The 24,356-nt window shown below is 38.9% G+C and overlaps 1 protein-coding gene across 6 annotated transcripts in view; it reads right to left on the reverse strand.

Annotated features, from left to right (window-relative positions):
• The window catches only part of SEPTIN11 (septin 11), a 69,190-nt gene that overhangs the window by 15,059 nt on the left and 29,775 nt on the right, over positions 1–24,356 (reverse strand). For all 6 annotated transcript variants that reach the window (XM_075204127.1, XM_075204112.1, XM_075204097.1 and 3 more), the window contains exons 2-7: positions 20,462–20,582; positions 11,766–11,961; positions 7,651–7,837; positions 2,989–3,150; positions 2,066–2,162; positions 1,597–1,765 (exon numbers count right to left, since the gene is read on the reverse strand). In XM_075204127.1, the coding sequence (XP_075060228.1) occupies positions 1,597–1,765; positions 2,066–2,162; positions 2,989–3,150; positions 7,651–7,837; positions 11,766–11,961; positions 20,462–20,582 (932 nt within the window). The remainder of the gene's footprint in view (positions 1–1,596; positions 1,766–2,065; positions 2,163–2,988; positions 3,151–7,650; positions 7,838–11,765; positions 11,962–20,461; positions 20,583–24,356) is intronic.

Genomic DNA, 24,356 nt, shown 5'->3' on the forward strand with positions numbered 1-24,356 from the left:
CAACAATGCATTCTAAAGAGAGACTTTACCAGCACATTTTAAACTTCCTACTAAAAAATAACAACCAATAATATATTTGCTTTAAATTGCATACCTTGCACTTATAAATAGATAAAAGTGAATTGACCATAACCATATAACCGTCCCTATCTTTAATGAATGGACCCAAGTATTTAGTTTTTCATAATCCAAAAAATTGTAAAACATCTAATAAAAAAAAAAAATGTACGATTCCAGCTGTCAAAACATTTGTTCATTTGCAATTAGCTAACAATTTTAATTAATTTACCACTACATTCCAAGTGTGGAAATCACCGCGATCCCCCGCCCAATTTGCATTCTCAAGGCTCTGCTCCTAGATTGGTGCTGTATTAAACAACCATAGCAATGTACACCACAAGGGAAAGGTTACAATGGATTTGGGCTCCACACACATAGGTCGTAGAAAGTGTACTAGATGTAAGCTGACAGTTAGGACAATTTCATATCTCATATCCACCAATAGGAAAAGTTTTGGGTGCAGTTATGTGAGGTAATAAAATGCCAGACCCTCCCCCAACTGCCCTCATCTAACCTCACCAAAACATTTTCAGTTTTGGATGGCATTACTTTGAAAACATTCACAGAAAAAAACACTAATATAAGCATTCTTATTCATTTGCATACTTAAATTGTGTGTGTTACTCGGTTTGCAAATAAAGATACAAGAATGTCAAATTAAGGGAGTGCTTATCTTGCTACCACACACGACTGTACAAATTATTATCTTCAAAAAAAAAAGTTTGTGTGATTACTGAACATCTGAAGCATCAAAATGTGTCTGTGTTTAAAAACGCATAAAAATTAAATACATCCTTCTTCACATAGTACTATTAAAACGAGAGACTGTTTAACCTTACGGTTTCCCATATGTGACTTTACAAGCTGGGCCTATATCTCCTTTCCAAGCCTAATATGGCCAGATGGGGCCTCAGGCAGGCAGGCAGGAAGTCAGTCAGAAATTCCTTAAATACTTGAAAGACATATTTGAATACTGTTGTGGTAAAACATATAATCTGCTGTTTGTGTAAGCGTATAAGCAAATCATTAGATCTGCTACTAGCTCAAATGATAATATTGTATGACACATATGATTTAACATGGAAAACATCCCTCTGGATATACAACTTTGTGAAAATAGTTGGCATGTTGGTTTGTTAGGCCAAGAAGTCAAACTGTTAAGCAAGCTGAAGAGCACAAAATGTTATTTAATTTACAGTGTCAATTTCATATCAGAATGTCTGATATGCAGTGTCTGACTAGTGCTAAGTAAGGGTCCACGTTTCCCATGTTAGCATTGTATTAGGCATGCCAAAAGAACCTAAGTTCCCCAGTTAGGCTTGGAGACTTAACGGCAACTTCAATTGGCCAGTACACAAGTGCACATGAGGTTAAAGAGAGGAGGTAGCAGAAAGATTTATTTCCCACACTGATATTTAGATACAAGTACTAGAAACAGATTAAGATGAGCAAAATTCAGTAATATCTGAGACAATCATGAAGACCACTCCTTTCTGGAGGTGCCCAAGCGTGCAATATACATACACCATGATTTACCTGAAAGGTTTGCTATCTGGATCAGTGTCTTTGAATCCCATTTCTTCCAGCTTGCAGCGTCTGTACAGTTCATAGTGGCGAGCATGAGTCTGCTCTCTTAGGTCCTCCATGTTTACTCGTATCAACATTTCTCTGAGTTTCACAAAGTCACAGTGATTCTCGTTCTCAACTGAGGGACAAGAAAAAGTTATACTATAAACATAATCAAGCCGAGTCCATGAGAACACTTGAAAAGTAGCACGCTACCTCAGCAGGACAGTAATCTAAAGTCAAGCAATATAGCTGTTCCTGCATGACTGCCTCAGTTATTTTGCCTAATATGAGTGGATTGCATGACAAACTGAACTGTTCAGATATGTTAGAATACCATCTTCAGTTTAGGAGCATACAGTATTAAAAAATGGCTATGATTTATAAATCTTTTCCTGCAAATATAAAAGTGATATTCTGTCATAGCCCGGAAACCTACCCTGAACAATACCCCAGGGATACTGCCTTGCTTTAGCCATTTTGTTGCCAATTTTCACTTCTTCTGTACTGCCAACAACTGCAAATGGAAGGTGCACCTAAAATAAAGCAATATATTAAATATATTACAGTCTGTGTCTAAAAGCTCAGCAAGAATTTTCTTTTATTAAGACGTTGTACAGTGTGCCAAATTATAGTGACATTTTTGTGACAAATTATAGCGACGTTTTCTTATGTAAGGAAAAGCAAATTAAGGAAAGTGAAAAAAAACGTAAAAAATTCTCTATTTTATAATACGTAAAATTATTACTTCATATAAAATCAGACTTTAAAACTGAATTTTCAAAGGATTAACAGTAATTTAAGAGTAAAGTTATTCCATGCATAAATAAAACATACCTCTCTTTATAGGCTAGTCACCAACTTCATTATTTACTTATAGGTCACTATAAAACTATTATGGAGACCAGTCTAGATTATAAACTCACATGTGGGTCAGACACTTGACATATTACAAATTAGGGATGTTCATAGAGAAAAGTGAGTGCATGGAAGCATTTATGAACAACCAGGTAACTCATACAGCCACAATCATTATGGTTATATTTCTATACAAAATACAATATATATGTAGAATGATGTTATTTATTGAGAAAAGTACAGCATGAAACACTAGTTTTAGTATTATGTTCACATTTTCTAAAGCCCTCCTACTTTCCATCTCACTACATCTGTATGCTCAATACACAAACTATCTACATCTGTGTGCTCAATACACAAACTATCTACATCTGTATGCTCAATACACATACTACCTACATCTGTATGCTCAAAAGGAGATTTTTTTTTATTTTTATTAAGGTAAAGAGTAGAGGTACTCAGGATCAGCATAATCAGCACTAAACACAAGTCTGTAAAACTTACACTCATTGTCGCATTGATCTCTGCAACAGTCTCTTCATCTGTAGGAAATTGGTAGATTTGAACTCCGTTGCTGACCAGCTCACTCATAATTTTACTTTTGAATTTGTGCAGCTCGTTTTTGGCAATAGTGTCTGCTTTTGCAATAATCGGGATGATATTCACCTAAAGTGCAAACAATGTTTTTTAGTAGCTGAATTGATTTTTTGGGATGGACACGTCACACATTGCACCAAGTGCATCAAGTCAATCAAATTTTTAAAATGGATTTGAAACTTCCTTAACAAAACTAAAATGTAAACAACTCCAAAAGGAGGCAGGATTAATGATATTGTCAGTGCAATGGGGGCTGGCCATATGTTCAACATAGTGATCTGAGAATGGGACCAGTGCAAGATAGAAGGAGGCAATGGAATCAATGTAAGAACCACTAAAGTATCACCAGGGCTGGAATAAGGCTCTGGGGGGAGGGGGGCACTTAAGAAAGGGGGGGGTTATCATTTTAGATACATTTTGGATGAATACACAGGTAAAACTGTGTGCTCTATTGTTAGATACACGCAGCTCTGCCTTCACGAACAGTATAATGTGAAGCAGGACATACTTCCCAACTGTCCTTGCTGTCTGACCAAATCCTGACTAAGCGAGACAGTCTCCCAAATTCGGGACTGCCCCATCAGATTCAGGACAGTTGGCAGTCTGTCCTGCTCTCTCCTACCTGTTCTCGTCACTTTCACCATCTGTGGCTGCTGGTTTCTTTACATCAGTTGCTGCTTGTCTGGATCCTGGAATGCTGGAGGCTCTACTTGGAAAAAATAATGGGTACATGAAATTTAGAAACCGCCAACCAGCCCCAGCATTAAATCAATAGCACCCACATTTAATAATTAGGCATCCCTCCAGCCCCAACATTAAAATAAAAGTACTCACATTTGATAAATAGATATATTTCCCTCCAACCAGCCCCAACAATAAATAGTATACATATTTAATAAGTTGACCTACTTCCCTCCAGCAAAAAATTAATAGCATTTATGTTTAATATTACCATTTCCCGCAACCATCCCCAGCATTAAATAATTCATATTCACATTTAGTAAATAACTCTCCTCCCCAAAATCAGCCCCACATACAATAGCCCCATATCACACCAGCTATAAATATCACCCCATCTTAATTTAATAGGCCCACTATTTATTGAAATAGCCCACAAATAAATTATATTGCCCCACCATCACCCCACAAATAGCACACATTAAATAATTAGCCCTCACCTAAACAGCCTACCTCCTACCAATGTGTTAAGACAGCCCCCCTCCCTTCCCTCATATCACACATTATAGCAACATACCCCCCCTTTCCTTTACAAATTATAGTAACCCCCCCCCTCCTGCCCTTCACACTCACTATAGTTTATGCACTCACTATAGCACTATAGTATATATGCAATCCCTCCTTCCTATAGTATAGCATAGTCAGCCCCCCTCCCCTTCCTATAGTATAGCATAGTCAGCCCCCCTCCCCTTCCTATAGTATAGCATAGTCAGCCCCCCTCCCCTTCCTATAGTATAGCATAGTCAGCCTCCCACCCCTTCCTATAGTATAGCATAGTCAGCCCCCCTCCCCTTCCTATAGTATAGCATAGTCAGCCCCCCTCCCCTTCCTATAGTATAGCATAGTCAGCCCCCCTCCCCTTCCTATAGTATAGCATAGTCAGCCACCCCCTCTAATATAGTATAGTATAGGCAGCCCCACACCCCCTTAGTATAGTATAGGCAGCCCCAACCCCCTTAGTATAGTATAGGCAGCCCCACCCCCCCCTTAGTATAGTATAGGCAGCCCCACCCCCCCCCCCCTTAGTATAGTATAGGCAGCCCCTCCCCCCCCCCTTAGTATAGTATAGGCAGCCCCACCCCCCCCTTAGTATAGTATAGGCAGCCCCACCCCCCCCTTAGTATAGTATAGGCAGCCCCACCCCCCCTTAGTATAGTATAGGCAGCCCCACCCCCCCCTTAGTATAGTATAGGCAGCCCCACCCCCCCCTTAGTATAGTATAGGCAGCCCCACCCCCCCCTTAGTATAGTATAGGCAGCCCCACCCCCCCCTTAGTATAGTATAGGCAGCCCCACCCCCCCCTTAGTATAGTATAGGCAGCCCCACCCCCCCCTTAGTATAGTATAGGCAGGCCCAACCCCCCTTAGTATAGTATAGGCAGGCCCAACCCCCCTTAGTATAGTATAGGCAGGCCCAACCCCCCTTAGTATAGTATAGGGAGCCGCCGCCCCCCCCCCTTAGTATAGGCAGCCCCACCCCCCCTTAGTATAGTATAGGCAGCCCCACCCCCCCTTAGTATAGTACAGTATAGGCAGACCTCTAAATATAGCATACTATAGGCAGCCCCCCATTCACTTACCTTCAGTTGCTCTGGCCGGCATCGCTCCTCACATCAGGCAGACAGGAAGGGAAGTCGGACTTTCTGTCTGCCGCCTGTCGCACAGCTGTGTGGGAGCCCATACAGCAACAGGCAACTTAGCGATTGGCTGCCAGCTACTGCCCACTGACCACCAATATTTTAGATGGCTCCCCTATACACGCCGCTCCCCCCCCCCCCTGCTACCAAGCCACCCACCACCGTCCAGTGGTCGCGCCCGACAAAAAAAATATATATATATTTTTCTAAAGGTGAGAAATGAGGTGGCCTCCAGGCAGCCTCGTTAGCCATCGGCCTAAAGGGGAACTTCCCGGTAATGCCTATGGCCAATACACCCCTGAACTCCTGGGATCAGCAAGACTAAGACTGGAAACATACAGCCAACATTTATTAATATAGTAGGCAGCTGCCCAATTGCTTGCTTTCAAACAATAGCAATCCTTACCTATGTGGGCAACTTTGACCAGTCAGCTGCTGGAGAACAATAGCCCCCATCACCTTTACTGATAACAATACACTTAAAAGTTGCGCAGGCCTCAAGCTTATACTTTAAATGGCACACACATACTTCGACCACTGTAATACAATTGTAATTCAAATGTGTGGTACAGATCGGAACAGGAATAGGAAGTATAATTATGGAGCACAAAAAAAAAAGAGGGAAACAAAACGATAAGGATCAGTTGGTGCAAAAGCCAACTGTCTCCTAGGAAACATAACTAAAGTTATGGCTCTGTGGCTGATTGTTAGGTGGGAGCACCTTTCCATTTTTTGCCCAGGGCCCCACAAAAAAAGTTATAAATATTTGTATCACATCAGAACAAGTTGCCTCATCTCTGCTGTTATTGCACATCAATCCCATAACGTATATGCTAAAAACCATATATAAAACATAATTTTATTTTTGACGACTGGATAACAGATTTACAAAAGGCTAAATAGAAATACATGCAAGATAAAATGATATTCTCTTGTCCCCCTAAGCACAGTGAGTACAAGCAGAATTGTAACAGGAAATATGGTGACGTCATTAACATAAGCAGGAAACCAGCATCTAACTCTTATCCTCCCTAAACTAATAATGTTTTTATGTAGTGTCACTGGGCTTAAAATAACAACTTTGTTGGATTAATGTTTACTGAGATAAGACATCTGCTGTCAGAGAAGGGGAATTTTCCAGCCCTAGGAGTAGACTGGATATGGTACAGAAAGGGTTATTTTACCGGCATATATGAAGCAGATGCTGAAACCACTAATATACAGTAATGGCAGCATGTTAGGGGAGAACACTATATTTTCATTACATTCACTGCATTTATAATATATGTACACAACATACAAAAACAAAATAAAAAATATACTCCAAGCAACACTAAATACCGCACTATTAAGGGCATAAAGGCTATGCGCAAGTTTTTCTTCCATCATCTCACCATTCAAAAAGTGGTAGAAAGGAAATTGACCAATTTTTGTTTTTAACTGACTGGATCACTATCACTCTCTATTTATATGCCACCAAGTTATTAGGCATCGCTGAACTAAAGAATGTTTATTCATTCACAACGGTGAGATTGTAATTTCTCTTGCTTCCATTAGATGAGGCTATGTCACTGTCTTCCTCAAAAGCTACAGAACAGTGTATTTGGATCACTGTACAGATGGAGGATTTTTTAGTACAACTAGTTTAGGGAGTGGGCTGGTTTACCTTGGTATATCACACCAACACTTCTCCAACTGCTTTCATTGTAAAACTATTACATTTCCCATACCACCAGCTCAAAATTTCTGCTTCAACCACCGAGTACAACATAATAAAAAAATGCACACACATTAAATGGCTAATAAATGCTATACAATTCAGGCCTGGCCATCCTGTGGCTCTCCAGGTGTTGTGAAACCGTAGATAGCCAGCCAATAGCTGGCAGGGTATCTACTGATAAAGCATGCTGGGACGTGTAGTTTCACAACACCTGGAGAGCCACACGTTGGCCAGGTCTGCTACATAGATTACAATCCAAACAAGGATTACAAATACAATTATGATATATAAATCGGGGAGATGTAATTTAACAAGTGAAATTAAGGTTTCCTACGTATCGTCTACCATACAAATAAATAGATAATGTCAGGCATATGCTCAATAAATAATACAAAACTAGAAAAAATAAAATAAAAAAAAAAAGTGTATGTAAATATAACAGAGTATCTGTACTGGTAAAAATATCAGCAAGTACCTTACTGTCAAGCTTCTTCATTGTGACCAGGTCTAGAGACTTCAGTGAATGGCCAGTGGGGGCAATGAAGTATAGGCAGGCGTGAATCCTTGTGTCGTGGTAGTTAAAAAGCGACCTTTTGATTTTCAGCTCTTCTTGGAGATAGGCCTCAAACTGTGCATCAATGTACTCCACAATAGGTCGGTAGCTACAGAGACACATATTACAAGTGGATTTAAATAGTCTGATTTCCTTATTAGCATTACTTACAACACAGTTTAAGTTAAACACATTAACATAAAACACAATAAGCAAAGTTCTAACACACTGCAGAAAATCACAACCACACAGTCTGACAAACAAAATTCTGAATGACTGAAAAACAAAATCTCTGCAAGGAAAGTTCTATCAATATATCACAGGATTAGCAAGACACTGCAGTCATATTGATACATCTTTAGTACTCCCCCCATTTTATTACAGTTATAGTATTCAATTTGAAGGAAACTGTTTAGACCCTTTACAGGAAGAATTTTCTCCTCATGAACCTAAAATATAAGAAACCTGTGTAATTATCAAAAATCAACTTCAAACTCATTCAATCAGCAAGATTTACAGTGCTAGCATCCAGAAAACTATGCTTGAATAATCACCAATATTTTTCAAAAAAACTTGCAAAACCACAAAGCTAAATTTAACAATGATAACAAAAAAAATGCATTTCGTCACATTGGAGAGCTGTGAAATATTTGTCTTTTCCTGTCCAGACTTCCTTATGGGCTCTTTATTTCAACAGGCAGAGACCCATGGGAGAGGACAGTGAAAGCACAACTTTTGATTGATACAGTCTACTGTGTACTCTTATTTTGCCCATACATGGAAACAGCAGGGAGATAAGGGGTCGCCCAAGGTTAAAACTTGTTTCATGTTCTAATATAATATAATATTTAATTTTTGATTAGTTGTGTTAGATGGATATTGGAATGTAAGTCAGCATAGATAAAAATGCATTGGATAATGATACATACAGCTTCTGTTTAAAAGTCCACTAATACAAGTCAATGTCCAGATTTTAGAGGGACAGACACTAGTTATGGTGGCTGAAAGGGGTGAGGTCCTCTGCAAATGAAGGTTGTAGGGCCTAATTTGTCATTCTTTTCCATTCAGAAATGCTTCGTTATGCTAATTTAACAAGGCACACAGTCAGTAAGTGTCACTACTTAGTGCAGCAATGCGTCTCCTCTCAAACTGGAGTGCAGACAAGGAGGTGTGAAATATGGCTGTCAGAGGCATGTAAAACTGCACTTTGGTGCTCTTCCAGCATTCACCACATAGGGCAACCCTACAATCTCTTAATTTTCCATCATGTCAATAACCTGGAACTGAAATTGACCAACTATAACTGTGAATTTTTAGCTATTGGTAAATGTGTCAGCACTCATTTCAGCAATTATCCCGAGAGATGCAGCATCAAGTCTTTTCTGCTATTTAACCTGCATAATAAAAACCTGGGGAAATATTTAATTCATAACTAACAATTCATAGGTAGGATATCTCTGAATTTTAAAAGGCATTGCTGTATGTGGATGTCACCTCTAATGACAATTACACAATCCAAACATGGATAAACACCAGAGCTATCTGAATAGTTGATTTAACATCACCCCTAACCCCTTTCTATTAATACTTAGAATACCTGTAAGAAGGTAATATGGGTTCATGAAAATTGAGAAACTTGGGGAGAAAAGGTATACGAGATACCAATATTTATATAAGGTCTAAATGAGCTACATAAATATTGAACAAATATAGAAATAAATAATCTATTGTGATGCAGTTTTTGTTTTGTTTCTGGAACTAAATATTACTCTCCGATCAAAGAATCTCGGGCACTGTATGCACCTAATTCAAGTTCCCATTCAGAACAGCAAGACATGAATTCAGCGCACTACAGCATAATGTTGTAGTACATATTTACCACCTCTAATGCATCTAGTATGTTTTACACACACACACACAGGTCAAAGTGAAGATTAGAAGTGGCGGTACGGAAAAAGTAAATTACATTTGATAGCTTTACAATGAAAGCAATAGATGAAATCAGTACACCACCATATACCAGCCCACTTTGACTAAAAAATAAATATGCATAGATATTATAAAAATATAAAATAAAAATAATTTATTTAGAAGGGGTACCAAAAGGATCCTAGTAGAGAGGTACGCTCAGAGCAGGAATGGGGACAAAATATGGAGCGTACTAGCGTGATCAGGTAGAAGGTGCCCGACATGGGCACGCAGGCAGAAAAACAGATTACAGATGATAGATATAGCTATACATATACGCCCATTGAATGATTTAAAAAATTATGGGGTCCCACAAATTAATGTTAATTGTGTTAATTTAATCACTAAAACCTATTCAATAATTGTCTGCTTATTGTGACCTTCAATAGATAGCTTATTTCACTGATGCACATCCTTGTCTAACCCAGGAATCCCAAAGTACAATCTGCTATTGTGTGCTCTTCCCTAAATAATTTTGGCTAACTGTGTACACAGTCTGGAAAGAATTTGAAAAACTAGCCATTCAACATTGCATAAAATAGCTGTACGGTTATTTTTTATGTCAATTTTGTCCAGAGTTTGAAGCACCTCTAGCCTCAACTAACTAATCATTACGAATGCTGTATTCCTGCTTTTCATGTACTGCCATACATACTGTGCTCATAAAAAAAAACATTGTGATAGCATTCAAAATATTGAGATCATGGATTTGTAGTTTTAGGACCTAAAATCAGTTGTGCTGCATGAACCGTAATGAGATTTTCTTTATTTGCATCAAGAGTGATGAGTTTTCTATTCAGTCACATTCTTATTAACATGTAAGTCTATTTTGCCTTAAAACCTGTGTGAGACTATTCTCATAATCAATAGCTGAACTCCAAAAAGGACTACCCAGATTACTAATTTGGTCTATTCTGCACAGCCAGTTAAAGAGGAACTTTGACCTGTTTCTTCTTGGTGCTAGTCGCCACCAGCTTTTATGAATAGCCCAAGTGTTTATGATAGATAATGAAGGACTGTAAAATAAAAAAAGTGTTTGTAAAGTGTTGTAAACAGTATTGTGACCTAGGAAGACTGTGTCTACATATTCTGAATATGCATCAGTAACCTTTACTTTATTCAAGTTATTTTTCCAATGGTATATAAGCTACCGTATGTTTGTTTATTTATCAATGTATCCCTTAATGTAAATCATGAAGAGTATTAAACAAGTTCCATATGGCAGAATCTTAACAGATGACCAATAGTACCATTATGATCTACAGTAGAGAGAATGTGTTATACATGTCCTAATGAATAATAAAAGGGTAATGCCATAAAAACTCACCAAATAAATATGAGATAATGTACCACTAGGGTAAATTATATTACGGAGGTGTTCCACAAACATTTACATGACCGATGCACAAGTTTTCCTAATGAACATTAAATGTGGAGACATTTGATTTCACCATTCATACAGATATTATTTACATTCGCTTAGGTATCTAGTAGTATTTAAATTATACAGATGTTATTTTTAGCACATGCCCTTAAAATGACCAGATAAAAGCAAATCAACACAAAACACATCCATAAATAGTGAGACGCCATCCCAAAATAAAAGATTAGTAGCAATGGTTACAATCATGCCGCCCCGCCAATCAAATGTGCACTGCAGAAAGTGAAAAATATATATAACATTTTTTATTTACTCTATAAAAGCATAACAATAAAAAAAACTCACAATTGCTGTGGATCCACAGAGGTCACATTATATAGTTATAAGTGTTATACTGGTATGCTGTATAGTCTTAGTTGTGGGTCCACAGCAATTGTGACTTTTTATAGTTATGCTTTCATAGAGTAAATAAAAAAAATTATATATATATTTTTCACTATCCGCAGTGCACATTTGATTGGTTTGGTGGCGTGAGTAACCATTGCTATTAATCTCTTTTACTTTATGTGTTTTTTGAGGACGCAGACCTTGTGCATTGGTAACTCACGACCACTACCGTAACAAGCTCCATAAAGGAATTTTTCTTTGCTATCCCAAAATAGTCAGACATTACTCCCGATATACGTACCTATCATCTTTATTTATTTGGTCCCCAAATCCTACGGTATCAACTATAGTTAGCTTCAGACGCACATTACTCTCCTGAAGTTCATAGCTTCTTGCTTTTAACCGCACACCAGGCTCACTGTGAGACACCGGTTCACTTTCAAACTTCGTGTTGAATATAGTGTCCATTAAAGTTGACTTTCCAATACCAGTTTCACCTGAAAATAAACAGACAAACATTAGATGTAAACTTTGAGCCTATGTAATTGTAATAGAAATAGGTAGATGTATTAACTACATTTTCCTCCTTTTAGCCCAGCAAAAGGTCCAAAAAAAATCTTTCTGGAAAAGGAACCCATTAACGTGGGTAGCTAATGGTTGTCCATGGTTGGTGCTTTAAAAAAGTAAAAAAAAAAAAAAAAGGAGTTAGCATAGCCAAGTAGCCACGGTGTTTAAATGTATACTGCAAATGCCTAACTTATGGAATGGTTCTTGTTCCTCTCTTGAGACCCTCTTCCTTTGTACCATGGAGATTTGAGGAAATCGGGCCCCACAAGGGAGGCCCATCATTGCCTTTTTCTGCCGGTTCAGCATGCCGATATGATTACATTCAAACTGCCATTGTGGAGAGGAACTAAACATTACGCTTTGCTTCAGCAAACTTTAGGAGGCAAGATTTCTTTACAGTTCCCCTCCCAAAAACAGAATAAAGTAGGTCTTAGGGAATGGACACCACCATCCTGCGAAGGGGACCTGGCAATTCATTTTTAAAACCTCTTTGGATGTCATTTCAGAATATCTTAAAAGTACACAGCTTCCATGGTACAAATAAAACATAATTTGGCTTCTAGATTGGTCTGACTGGATCTTGAATTAATCATTTTGCCCATCTTAGGGTTAGAAATTTATGCCATCTAAATGAGCAGGTGCCTGCACACCACACTGTTGGAAGATTAGCAATGTGATTCTATGAGGAATGCCAAGACTGTAATCATAATAATCAAAAGGTCTCTAAGCCATAACATCAGAAAAGCAAACATTAATATAAACCTTTCCCCAGTTACCACTTCTTGTATTTCAACAGATCTAAGAAATAAGCAGTAAAACTGTCCCATAAGCATACTTAAAAGGGAACGTTCCCATTCATGGCCACACAGAGTAAACTTGTAAATGAATCATTCACAACCACACAGCCATCTGGGATTTTAAACATCATAAACCTGCCCATCAATAAATATGGTGCACATGTTACAATGCACCAACTACAATCAGCAAGAATAATACTTCAGTGAAGGAAGTCCTATTACAAGCAGGAAGGAACATGCACAGGTACACAAGCACTAAAATAAAAAAGGTAAGGTATCTCCATGACAGCACCTGTAAAATGGATAAATAATTTAAAATGCATTTATGAAAGGAAGAAATATTCCACTATAGATACACAATAGATATTCCTAACTGCCCATGTGTTATTGCTTCTGAGCACATTAACATGTTTAGAGGGCATTATATCACTTGTTTAAAAGATTAAACAGATTCCATAATAAACCCGTTTTCATCACTATGTCTACATGGCATATTGCTTTTTACCATAATGAGCAAGTTGCGCTCTTCAGGGAACAGTGCAAGGTTTCTAATACACAAAGAACTGGAACAAATATAAATGCAAGAAAAACAGCTCTAAAAGCATATGCTCTTTAGATGCAAGAGGCAGCAGCTAACTGAAGTTTAAATCACAAGTTTGCAAGATACGACAAGGCTTCGAACATATTACATACTGCAACTGTAATTCTACTACCAGAGCTAATCTATACTTTACAATATGTTCCTAAACAATGCAGATTCAGCAATAGCACCATCATAGACTGGCAATGATGCACTGACACCCTCATTTATGTACAAGACTACTGGTGACTGATGCATGAGTGGCAGTGAGAGGTGCTGTTGTTGGCCTGTATGCACCAAGCTGTTCCAGTGAAACAAGTGATCCAACCACTCAGGGTGAGTGCAGTACAGCCAGATCATCCACTTGTGTGCCTAACTATACAGTGATCCTAAATCTCTGTGCTGGAGCAACAGGACTGGCTCTCGTGTGTGGCCACCATAAGGTGCTTTCTTATAGAAAAAAAACATCTAATCTAATTATACAAAGTCTGTGCTGATCAAATTATCACATATGCTCTACAGATAGAGCAGTTTTGGCAGGCATGAACCAAATGTGGCTGGAATGTGCAAAATTAGCTTCACTTCCATCCAGCTATGTCTGAGTGTGGCACTGCTTGAGAAACAAAGTTCATCTATACATAACAACCAATCGCAACACAAAAATATGGGGTCATAACAACTGCATCAGTATTTCCTAATGAGAAAAGCCACATGCTGGCTAGAGTTGCAGAGGTGAAAACCAAAAAATATAAGGAGAGGTCCACCAATTATTATGTGAATCGTAACACAATTGTAGTTTTATATTTTTTATTCTTCTATTCAATTGTTTAGGATGCTGTCCTCCATTATTTTCTTTCCCTTGTGCATTTGTAGAAAGTAATTTTACTTTACTTCTGGACTAAATGTAGGCAGATTTGAAAATCACTAAAGCCCAACAGAGAACTCTGAAAACCAAGCAGGGCAACCAAAAGTCTAAGAGGATGAAAAACTATTAGCAAAATAATTTTATAGTTGAGCCCTTAATTACTGTAAGAGGTGTTAAAAAAAAATTCAAACAGCAAAGTAAAAAAGGCTTCAGTATTTGTGCTCAATTTTAGTTAGAATGCCAAGGATGAACTGTAATAGTACGAAGTACAGAGCATTCATTTAAGCTATGCATGATCAACTGCTTCCATATTTGTTTCTGTGTTAATTCTATTCGGGACACATATCAGAGGCTAAAACATCGGTCTTATTGTTTATATTTTATAACATTGTTTGCAATCCAGACCTCTTATTTTATCTGTAACACTCTTTTTTTTCTTGGTACCCATGTGAATAAAAATAATTAGTGTGCAGAGCACAACTGCTTTCACTCTAGTACACATGCAAGTGTTAATATTGAACATATTAAAAGTAATCATCTGCTTTCAAGTCACTTAAGATACTATTAAAAACACTTAACCAGTATCCCATAAATCTCTACAAGAGAATGCAATGTGAATCTAGAGCAAATGGTTCATCCCACATCTTTTACGTTAGAACAGCTGTCACATGACCTTTCTGCTGTTCCCTTGAAAATTAAGTTCCTGATGACAAGCACTACCAGATGGAAACTGTAAGAGTTTGTCAGCCAGATGTGAAGTGTATAGTATTATAAACAAATTTGCAAATTACAAATAGCTGTACAAAACATATGTAGCTAAAACACATTTTTGTCATTCAAACCAAGGTTATTTTTTCAAAAAGAGTGGCTATGTTTTAAAAAAAACAAACAAAAAAAATAAACACACACACACACACACACACACACACACACACACACAACCCTCCATTCCTTTTGAGATTGTTGACAAATGTTGCCTGTGTCTCTCAGGGCCACCATGAGAGGGAATGGGCACATCTCCAGATGAGTCATGTTGGGAAGAGGTCTGGGATGGGATTGCCACTAGTTTCATTGCTACCCAAATTAAAGAAACGGCATATAAGCTTTACTATTGATGGTACTATATGCCAGATCGGCTCTCCAAAACGTTTCCTAATACTGCTTAGAGTTGCTGGAGGAACAGTAGCCTAGAGGGACGCAACTCCACATCTGGTGGACATGTCCTCGCATTGTCCCCTTGAAGACAAAAGTTCAGTCTATTCTTAATTCCTTGTCTGACCAGCCGATCGCCAAGATGGACTTTCTTCCTCTTCTTCCTACGCCAAATGAAATGCGCAGTCCAGCAAACTGTTCTCTCACATTCTTGCCACTGCTAAATCTTTAATAGCTTAACACTGGAAATGCCCTGACCCTCCAACTATCCAGCCCTCAAAAATTATGCCTGGCACATCGCAAGCATGGAGCGTATCACATCTTATCTCCACGATAAACAGCATAAATTTGACCTTATTTGGATGTCCTGGTTCAGAGAGAGGATTGTAGAATCCGATCCACTGTTCTCTTGTACCTGCCATTCCCTCTTCCTTCCCTTCCCTCCTCCATCCCTTCCCTGCACTCTTACAAATTTACACAAGCCGAGGAAATGCACTGTCTGGTGGTTTACTATCTTGTATTGTGCACAACTGTTTCAATTACAAACAAAGCATTACAAAAATAAATAAAAAAAAATACAAAAAAAGGTATTCTCAGTATCTTCTGAAGACAATGAGCAAATGAAATGGCTGAATGTTTCATAAAAGTAATTGTGTGTAAGTAAGCGCATAGCTAATATGTCTGATCATTTATTTGTTTTAAAAAAAAAAAGCTGCATGTCTAATTTTCAAGACCAAACATAGCAATGTCTGACTTTCTACACAGATGGTTCCCGTTTATCCATTATAGCAGTGCTGGACACATCCTGGTCACCAGCTTGATGTAGAAATGTGTTCTGGTAGCTGAAGCATGCCCTCAATCGCTGCTGCCTTCCTCCTCTCCGCACAGGAAGTTGGCTGAGAGCAACAGCCAGGTTCCAGTGCATCAGAAGCCCGATAAGCAGGGTTCTGCACACATTACAGCTCAAATGCATATTATAAAATGTTGTGCTGTTAGTCGCCAGGAAAAGAATAAGCACAAAAGGAGCTGTAACTGTCACTCACAAGCTCACAGAACTGGACCGCCGACTGCTGAAATGTGTAGCACATAAGAATTGCCTGTTCTCACCTGCAACACTCACTACCAGGTTCCAAATTACCTCTGGACACACCATCCACATGTGGCTCTTTGAGCTTTGAAATGTGGCTCCTGGCCAGGAGCATCAGTGAAGTACAGTGTTCCAGGCAATGTCAACGACAGATTGGAAAACATTCTGCTGCTAGACTGACCGAGAGAAACCGCGTCTTGTGAAATCCTCTGAGCAATGCCGGGATGTCACAGTGTCACAGACAATCCAATCGGGGAAGTAGGAGGAGAGTGTGTATTGTGCTCTTCCTCCGTGCAGGCAAGTAAGGAGCATGTGAGATCTGCTGGCATGTGAAGAGGCTGATGGGTATGTAAGGAGATGTGATGGCATTTGGGGAGATATGATGGAATGTCCATAGATCTGTAGGCATGTGGGGGGCGGGGAGTTGATTGGCATGTATGGAGTATATAGGAAGGTCTGATGGCATGTATGGGGAATTTGGGTATATCTGTTGGCATGTGGGGAGGTCTGATGGTATTTAAGGGGCATGTGCTGAGTTCTAGAGGCATGTGGGAAGGATTTCATGATTATTCTGAATATTTTGGCAATGTGTTGGATAGTTTGCTTAGCAAGTTATTGTAAATTAGGTTATATTTTCAATGTATGTGTGTACGGTATATATGCACATGTTTATACTGGGTATATTTATATGCACACACATATAAAAAAGGTAAAGTTGGCTCTTTACAGTGCCTATAGATATTTTTTGAGCTCTTGGTCTCTGACTAGTTGCCCACCCCTGTAAGATGAACTGGATGCAGAGGCAATTACTGACAGATTTGCACACCTAGTGAATTCAAACAGTTGCTCTTTATATAGTGGATTGCATGAAATATACTTTTGAACTACCTGTTAATGTGTAAAATGTTCAGTACAAGCATATTATTTAAAAATATAGACCATTTAAAATAAAATAAAAAAATGATAATTTAAAAATTCAATTATAAATCTGTATTTAGTATCTATACAGTATACTGCCAGTTATATGTGCCATATATGTACACTGTAATTACTAAAAAAAAATATACATTAATTTTGCAAAAAATGTATTTATACTTTCCACTTATGTATTTTTTTAAAATTTTATTTTATTTCTTATAAAAATTAAAATGATAGCCTTATAGTTGTTGGAGTTGTTGTCTTCTGGCAACCAATATATTTAGACCCAGTCCGTCACTGCTTAGAGTATCTGCTCTTCTGGGAGTCAGCGGGGTACCATTATGAAATTTGGGGTAGCGATAGTTGGGAGATTGTGTTTCCCATGTCTCAAACTCAAATGTAAGTCAGTTACCTGGGAGCGGGAGGCAGAGGGTGTAGATTCTACATTTGCGTCATTCTAAGCGTAGGGTCAGGGCTAGATGTAGAATTTGCGCTGATGTCAGTGCTAAAGGGTTTGTTTTGAACAGAAAACTCTATTAAGGAGCGTTTCAATAGGATTTAGTGCACCTGCCCTATAATTAGTATAAATAATGGAGAAGGGGTAAAACCAAAACACATTCGTGGAGATAGAAATTGCTAGGCAGCCTTATAAACCAACCTCAATACATGCTGTCAAGCAATTGGCTGTGCATTATAATTTGTAGGTCTCGTGAGACTTTCCAGTCAGTTAAACTGCTCAGGAAATAAAGTTTTACAAAACAGGGCCGGACTGGCCATCGGGCCCTTCTGGCAAATGCCAGAAGGGCCGATGGCTAGTTGGGCCGGTCCAACGGGGCAAGATGTCCGTCCGAGCAGCGCAGCTCACTGCTCAGCAGACAGTGTCAATGCGATGTGCAGTGCGCCAGTAATCACATGGGAGGCGCATCATGTGACAGCACCTGTCACATGATGCGCGTCCCATGTGATTACTGGCGCGCCGCGCATCGCATTGACACTGTCCGCCGAGCAGCGAGGTGATAAGGTAAGTGTGTCTCTGACTGGGGGAGGGGGCTGGCTGTCACTGTCACTATGTCTCTGACTTGGGGGGGGGGGGCTGGCTGTCACTGTCACTGTCTGACTTGGGGGGGGGGGGGGGGTGGCTGTCGCCGTCACTATGTCTCTGACTTAGGGGGGGGGGTTGGTTGTCGCTGTCACTGAGTCTCTGACTGGGGGGCTGGCTGTTGCTGCATCTCTCACTGGTGGGGGGCTGGCTGTGTCTCTCCCTGGGGGGGGGGGTGTCTGGCTGGCAATTATGTGTGTATCAGTACATTGTGTGAAGTCTGGACATATATATATATATATATATATATAAATATTTGTGTGTGTGTGTGTGTGTGGGGCCATGTATATATTAGTGTGTGTGGGGCCATGTATATATTAGTGTGTTTGTGCACGCAGTATTTTAATATAATATGTGAGGGAAGGGAGGATCTTAATATAGTGTGGGAGGTAGGCTATTTAATGGTGGAGTGTAGGTGGGGGCTAACTAAGTTGAGGTGAAGGAATCTTTAATTTCATGCTTGGGTGGTTTAGGGCTATCAATTGAATATGGTGCTGATTTTGGGGTGGAGGGCTATTTATTAAATGTGAATATGAATTATTTATTGCTGGCGATGGTTGTGGAAAATGGCTATATTTATTAAACTTTAATGCTATTTAATTTATTACTTAGACTGTCTGCAGGGAGGGAAATATGTTTTGAGTAAATGGGTATATTGTTAATTTAATGTTGGGGCTGATTGAAGGGAAATAGGTATACTTATTAAATGTGAATATTATTATTGTGGGGACTGGAGGGAGGCCTAATTATAAAACGTGAGTTGGAGTTTTCTAAATCTCATGTACCCCATTTTTTTCAGAATTGGGCATCCAATATTCCAGGATAAAGACAAGAAAGAACTGAGCTAAAGAAACCAGCTGCTACAAGCGGTGAAAGGGACCAAAACAGGTAGGAGAGAGCATGACAGTCTGCCAACTGTCCTGAATCTGGTGGGGCAGTCTTGAATTTGGGTGACTGTCTCACTTAGTCAGGATTTGGTCCGACTGCAAGGACAGTTGGGAGGTATGTCCCACTTCACAACGTACTGCTTGTGAAGGCAGAGCTGTGTGCTTCTAACAGTAGTACACACAGTATTGCCTGTGTATTTGTCTAAAATGATAACCATGTTACATAATAGGGGCCCAGCTGTCTTAAATACCCAGGGCCCCCTGAGCCTTAATGCAGCATGTTAGGGGAAGGGAACTGATAGCTGCTCTCAGTTCCCGGACAGGACACAGCCTGCAGAGGAAGCCGAGGAGCTCCAAGTATCACAAGATTTGGTAATCTTGTGAGACAAAGAGCTTCCCTGCTCACTCTACAGGAAGTTCCCACCCTTATGGATGTCAGCAGCACCAGAAGCATCCCCAGTGGGCTGGGGATGGCGTGATGTGGCTGGGAGGGCGTGATAAATGTAATGTTTTATTATAATATATGTATCAATGCCACATGTTGGCCACACCCAAAACACAATGTGGGCACGCCCTTTTCGGCACCGCCGATGCGCGGCGGCGCACGGTTCATTTTATGCTGGGACTGAGATGGGCCTGTGTACTTTAAATGCCAGGGCTGATTTTTAGTCCCAGTCCGGCCCTGTTTACAAATGACCACTAAACACCTCCCAGACACAATCTATCCACATTTTCACCCACTCCCCACCTGTCATGCAATAACAAACAATATTATCCCTTAGCAACAGGGATCTAATCTTCGGTTGGCGAGCCAGTTTTAGTGTTCAGGCATATACAGGTTTTGCCTCTATTTGCAAGTTACTGCTTAATATTAATATTAGGACCCCTGCCGCTGTAATACAAATACAAAAATAGCTACACTTTAAACACACCGTTAAATATCCCCCATTCTTTATAAACATGCAAATGTAATCTTATCTAGATATAAATAGGCCACCCATAAATATACAATACATTAAAAAAACAAAAAAATCAGTTAACTCACCAACACATAATATATTAAAGCAGAATCCCTGGGAGGTGGATTTGTTCACCAGCTGGTCAGGGAGACTATCAAACCCAACATGACCAGACAGGGCCAGGTTCCGAAGGTCATCATTAGGTGACTGGAAAGCAAAAAAGGTAACACATTAGCTAAAATATAATGGATTCATGTTGAAGCCACTAAACATGAATAATACTTTTTGGCATGATCATTGCATAGTGAAAGAGTGATCAACAGAAAATTAGTCAAGGTTTCTCATGTTGTGCACACTATATGGCTGATAATATGGAAATATACAGTTTCATTTTAACTTTTAGTTCATGTGATTTTAATTCACAAAGCTTGTACATTAAGAATAAAAAAAAAATATTTACACAACATAACATAGCTAGCTTCCATGACAGAGAAAAAGTAAAAAACCTACGGGGAACACTGGAGAGAATTACTAATGGGTCCCAAATACGAACCTGCAGTATTTTGTTAGAAATACACTATCAATTAAAGTAAATATTTATCCAGCTATTGCAGACTTGATCCCTAATCTTGGCTCAGTTTTTCTTCAAAACACCTCTAGTAAAGTCCTCAGATTTCACATTTTAAAAAGAAAAATTTAAAAAAATGGCCAGGACCAAAGACACTTGATTGCATCCCCTCTACACATACATAAACAATCACAGCTTGCAGACATCTGGAGACAATAAAATAGCTTGTGTGTCCTATTGTGTTGAGTTTGAATAGATTCTGAAAATCTAATCACTTCTGCTCACACAGGATAGAAACTACTGCTCATCCCAAGGCCACTGAAGTTACACAAACCCTACCATTTCCATCTTTACTTATATATTAAATTAGTTGAGGAAGAGAGATTTATAACATTTAAGCCAATTAAACTCACCCATTTGATTTTTTGTTTTTGATTTGATGAAAAGTTGTTGCCATAATATATGCAGTATAAATCGTCAGCTTACTATTCGGTATCATGTAATGGCCCAATTTTCAATTTTGAAGGGAAAGAGAGGGGACAAACAGAGTAAAAAGCAGAAACAAAAAAAAAAAAATATATAGGAGAGAATGTGAGTGGGAGGGGAGTGAGTTAGTCAGAAGAAGCCATCCTTCCAAAAACAGAGATTCCTATAGGTTCATCAGAGTTATTATGATAAGAATGAGTATGTCAAATTGTTATAAGACACCATGCCTCCCAACAATCAGTTGAGTCTTATAGAAAATGTTCTACTAAAAAAAACTTGTCATCAAATTAATTCTTCTGTATTAAAAAGATAGATAACCTTTTAAAAATAAAAATGCATTTATACTCCTAGTGCTACAATTATAACGGGATTCCTGGGACACTGAAAATAGACATAACCATACAGCCCTGACCTCCCAGCAATGTCAGATTCCCCACCTAACCAGCAGAAGATTGCTCCATAACTTTAGTGCAGTCATGCATGTCAGCCTTTGTTCCATTCAGGTGTTCAGGAAGTCTATCTGTTGTTTTCATCTAACAGCCACATCTCTGTGGTAAGGATAATCTGTTAGGCTTAAAAGATGCAATGCGTTCAGGTTTTAAGATTCAATTTAGCTGCAATTGTAAAAAGAGTCTTAAACCTTAAAGGAATTGCCTAAAATGCCAAATCAGGATGGCAGAATTTGACATCTGAAGGATTCAGATGAACCCAAACCTTGCTGAAAATTCTTGAGCCAAGTTCACATTTATAAAGGCAGTATATTTTTTAGGTACTTAATGTTGTGTTGCTTTTCCATCCATTGGGCAGTGTTGATCAGTTGGTTGGGCTGCATAGTAAAATCTGCAAGGCAGTGTTGAGGTTATATACAAGTGAACATATGAACTACACCACTAAAAGTACATTTGTTCTATTTTAAAACCTATACAGAACACATGAAAAGCTCTCACAAGTGATCAAACGCACAGGATTTATCTGTAATCAGAGTGTGTTGCATGACATCCATAGTTCATACTGTTACATACATTGCTTGATGCAATTGATTATTCATCATCATCATCAATTTATATAGCGCCACTAATTCCGCAGCGCTGTACAGAGAACTCATTCACATCAGTCCCTGCCCGATTGGGGCTTACAGTCTGAATTCTCTAACACACACATATACACACAGACTAGGGTCAATTTTTGTTAGCAGCCAATTAACCAACCAGTATGTTTTTGGAGTATGGGAGGAAACCGGAGCACCCGGAGGAAACCCACGCAAACACGGGTAGAACATAGAAACTCCTCACAGATAAAGCCATGGCATGGTCGGGAATTGAACTCATGAACCACTACGCCACCGTGCTGCCCACTCTATTGAGAGTTTCTAAAATTTGGCAATGCTTTCTACTTAAAAAGCAACTACCTTATGCTGTCACCACTATTTAGATCACCATCACTCAATAATAGTCCCGATTTTCCTAGAACTTTCCAGGGATTTTGGCAGGCAACACGAGTGTGGCCTACAAGTGCAAGTTTTCTTACCAGGATTTCTGGCAGGTATTTCCCCGGGTAACATTAGCATCTAAGCAAGCTACATCTCCATTCCATAACTGTATTTACCAGACATGCTAGCTAGCTAAGGTTTGAGGATTATATCTGCTGAACTACAATATCCGACAAGTAGGCTTACAAGCATACAAAACACATGCCCCATTAGCAAATAGTTTAAACGAGGTTGCAATATATAGAGCGACTTGTTTTAAGCATATTTGGCATTGTGGTGGTCAGGGACTGGCTGGATAATTTTAGGACGAGACTTCGCTCGGCAGTCTACTAGGAACATTTTAACGGAGGGAAAAAAAAAATGCAGGTAGCCCAGTGACCCGGCCCAAGGTAGCCCGCTATATAATGACAAGTAGATAAGAGGAGCCACACTGATAAGGATATTGCATATCACAACTGTACAACTGTAAATGTCTTTGTTTTAACTCTGGCTTGTGTACACAAGTGCTTGGATTTTAAGTGACATGTTGTGGACATTTCACACAAACAAAATCCTGTATTTTTCCATTTTCAGTCAGCCAAGCAGAGAAAAACATATTTTAGCAAATACTTGGCAAAAGGGAACTTGTGTAATGTTTTCTGTTAAAAAAATGTTGGTCACTTAGTTTAACCAAACTAATAATTGTGCCTTAGTGTACGAGTGCGTACGTACGTACGTACGCACACACACACACACACACACACACACACACACTCTGAAGTATTTTAAAAAAAAATATATATATATATTTATTGGCAGGACAAATTAAATACATTTTTCTGAATTTTCCTGGCAAGATACATGATACTTAAATCCAACTGCATTTAAGCCAAGCCATTTTAACTTTTGCTCCTATTTTAAAAGAAAACTCCAAAACATTTCAATTTCTCTATCGGACTAGAAATGATTTTATTGATTTTTAGCTTTTTTATTATTGATTTATATGCATGTTGGTTTTAACATATCTGCTTGTGTCAGAAGCTTCATATCCACCTCCTTTTCCTATTCTGAACAGTAGACCTGAGCAGTCCATTAGCACTACTTCTATGGTGGCCACCAGCCCAACACAGCCTGGTAGAATTGCTGGGGTAATACAGCTTGCTCCTTTCTTGCTTACTTTATCTCTAGGCCTATATGAACTTCTGCAGAGGATAGGACTGCAGGTATATAAGGGCACACCTGCCAGCCAGCGTAATAATCCACAATCATTGTAATTACTAACAATATATTTAGAGACCCTTTTACTCTATAAAGCAAACTTGGAAATGATGGTGAACTATAAGAAACTCTCAAAATATAAACAAGCCAACATTGTATTTGGAATATATTTGACAATTCCCAAATAAATGCAACTCTATTTATACATGCAACCAAATACACTTAAATCAACAGCTATCTT

Source organism: Mixophyes fleayi, chromosome 1 (assembly GCF_038048845.1).
Source record: "Mixophyes fleayi isolate aMixFle1 chromosome 1, aMixFle1.hap1, whole genome shotgun sequence".
In the NCBI taxonomy this organism is placed as follows: Eukaryota; Metazoa; Chordata; class Amphibia; order Anura; family Limnodynastidae; genus Mixophyes; species Mixophyes fleayi.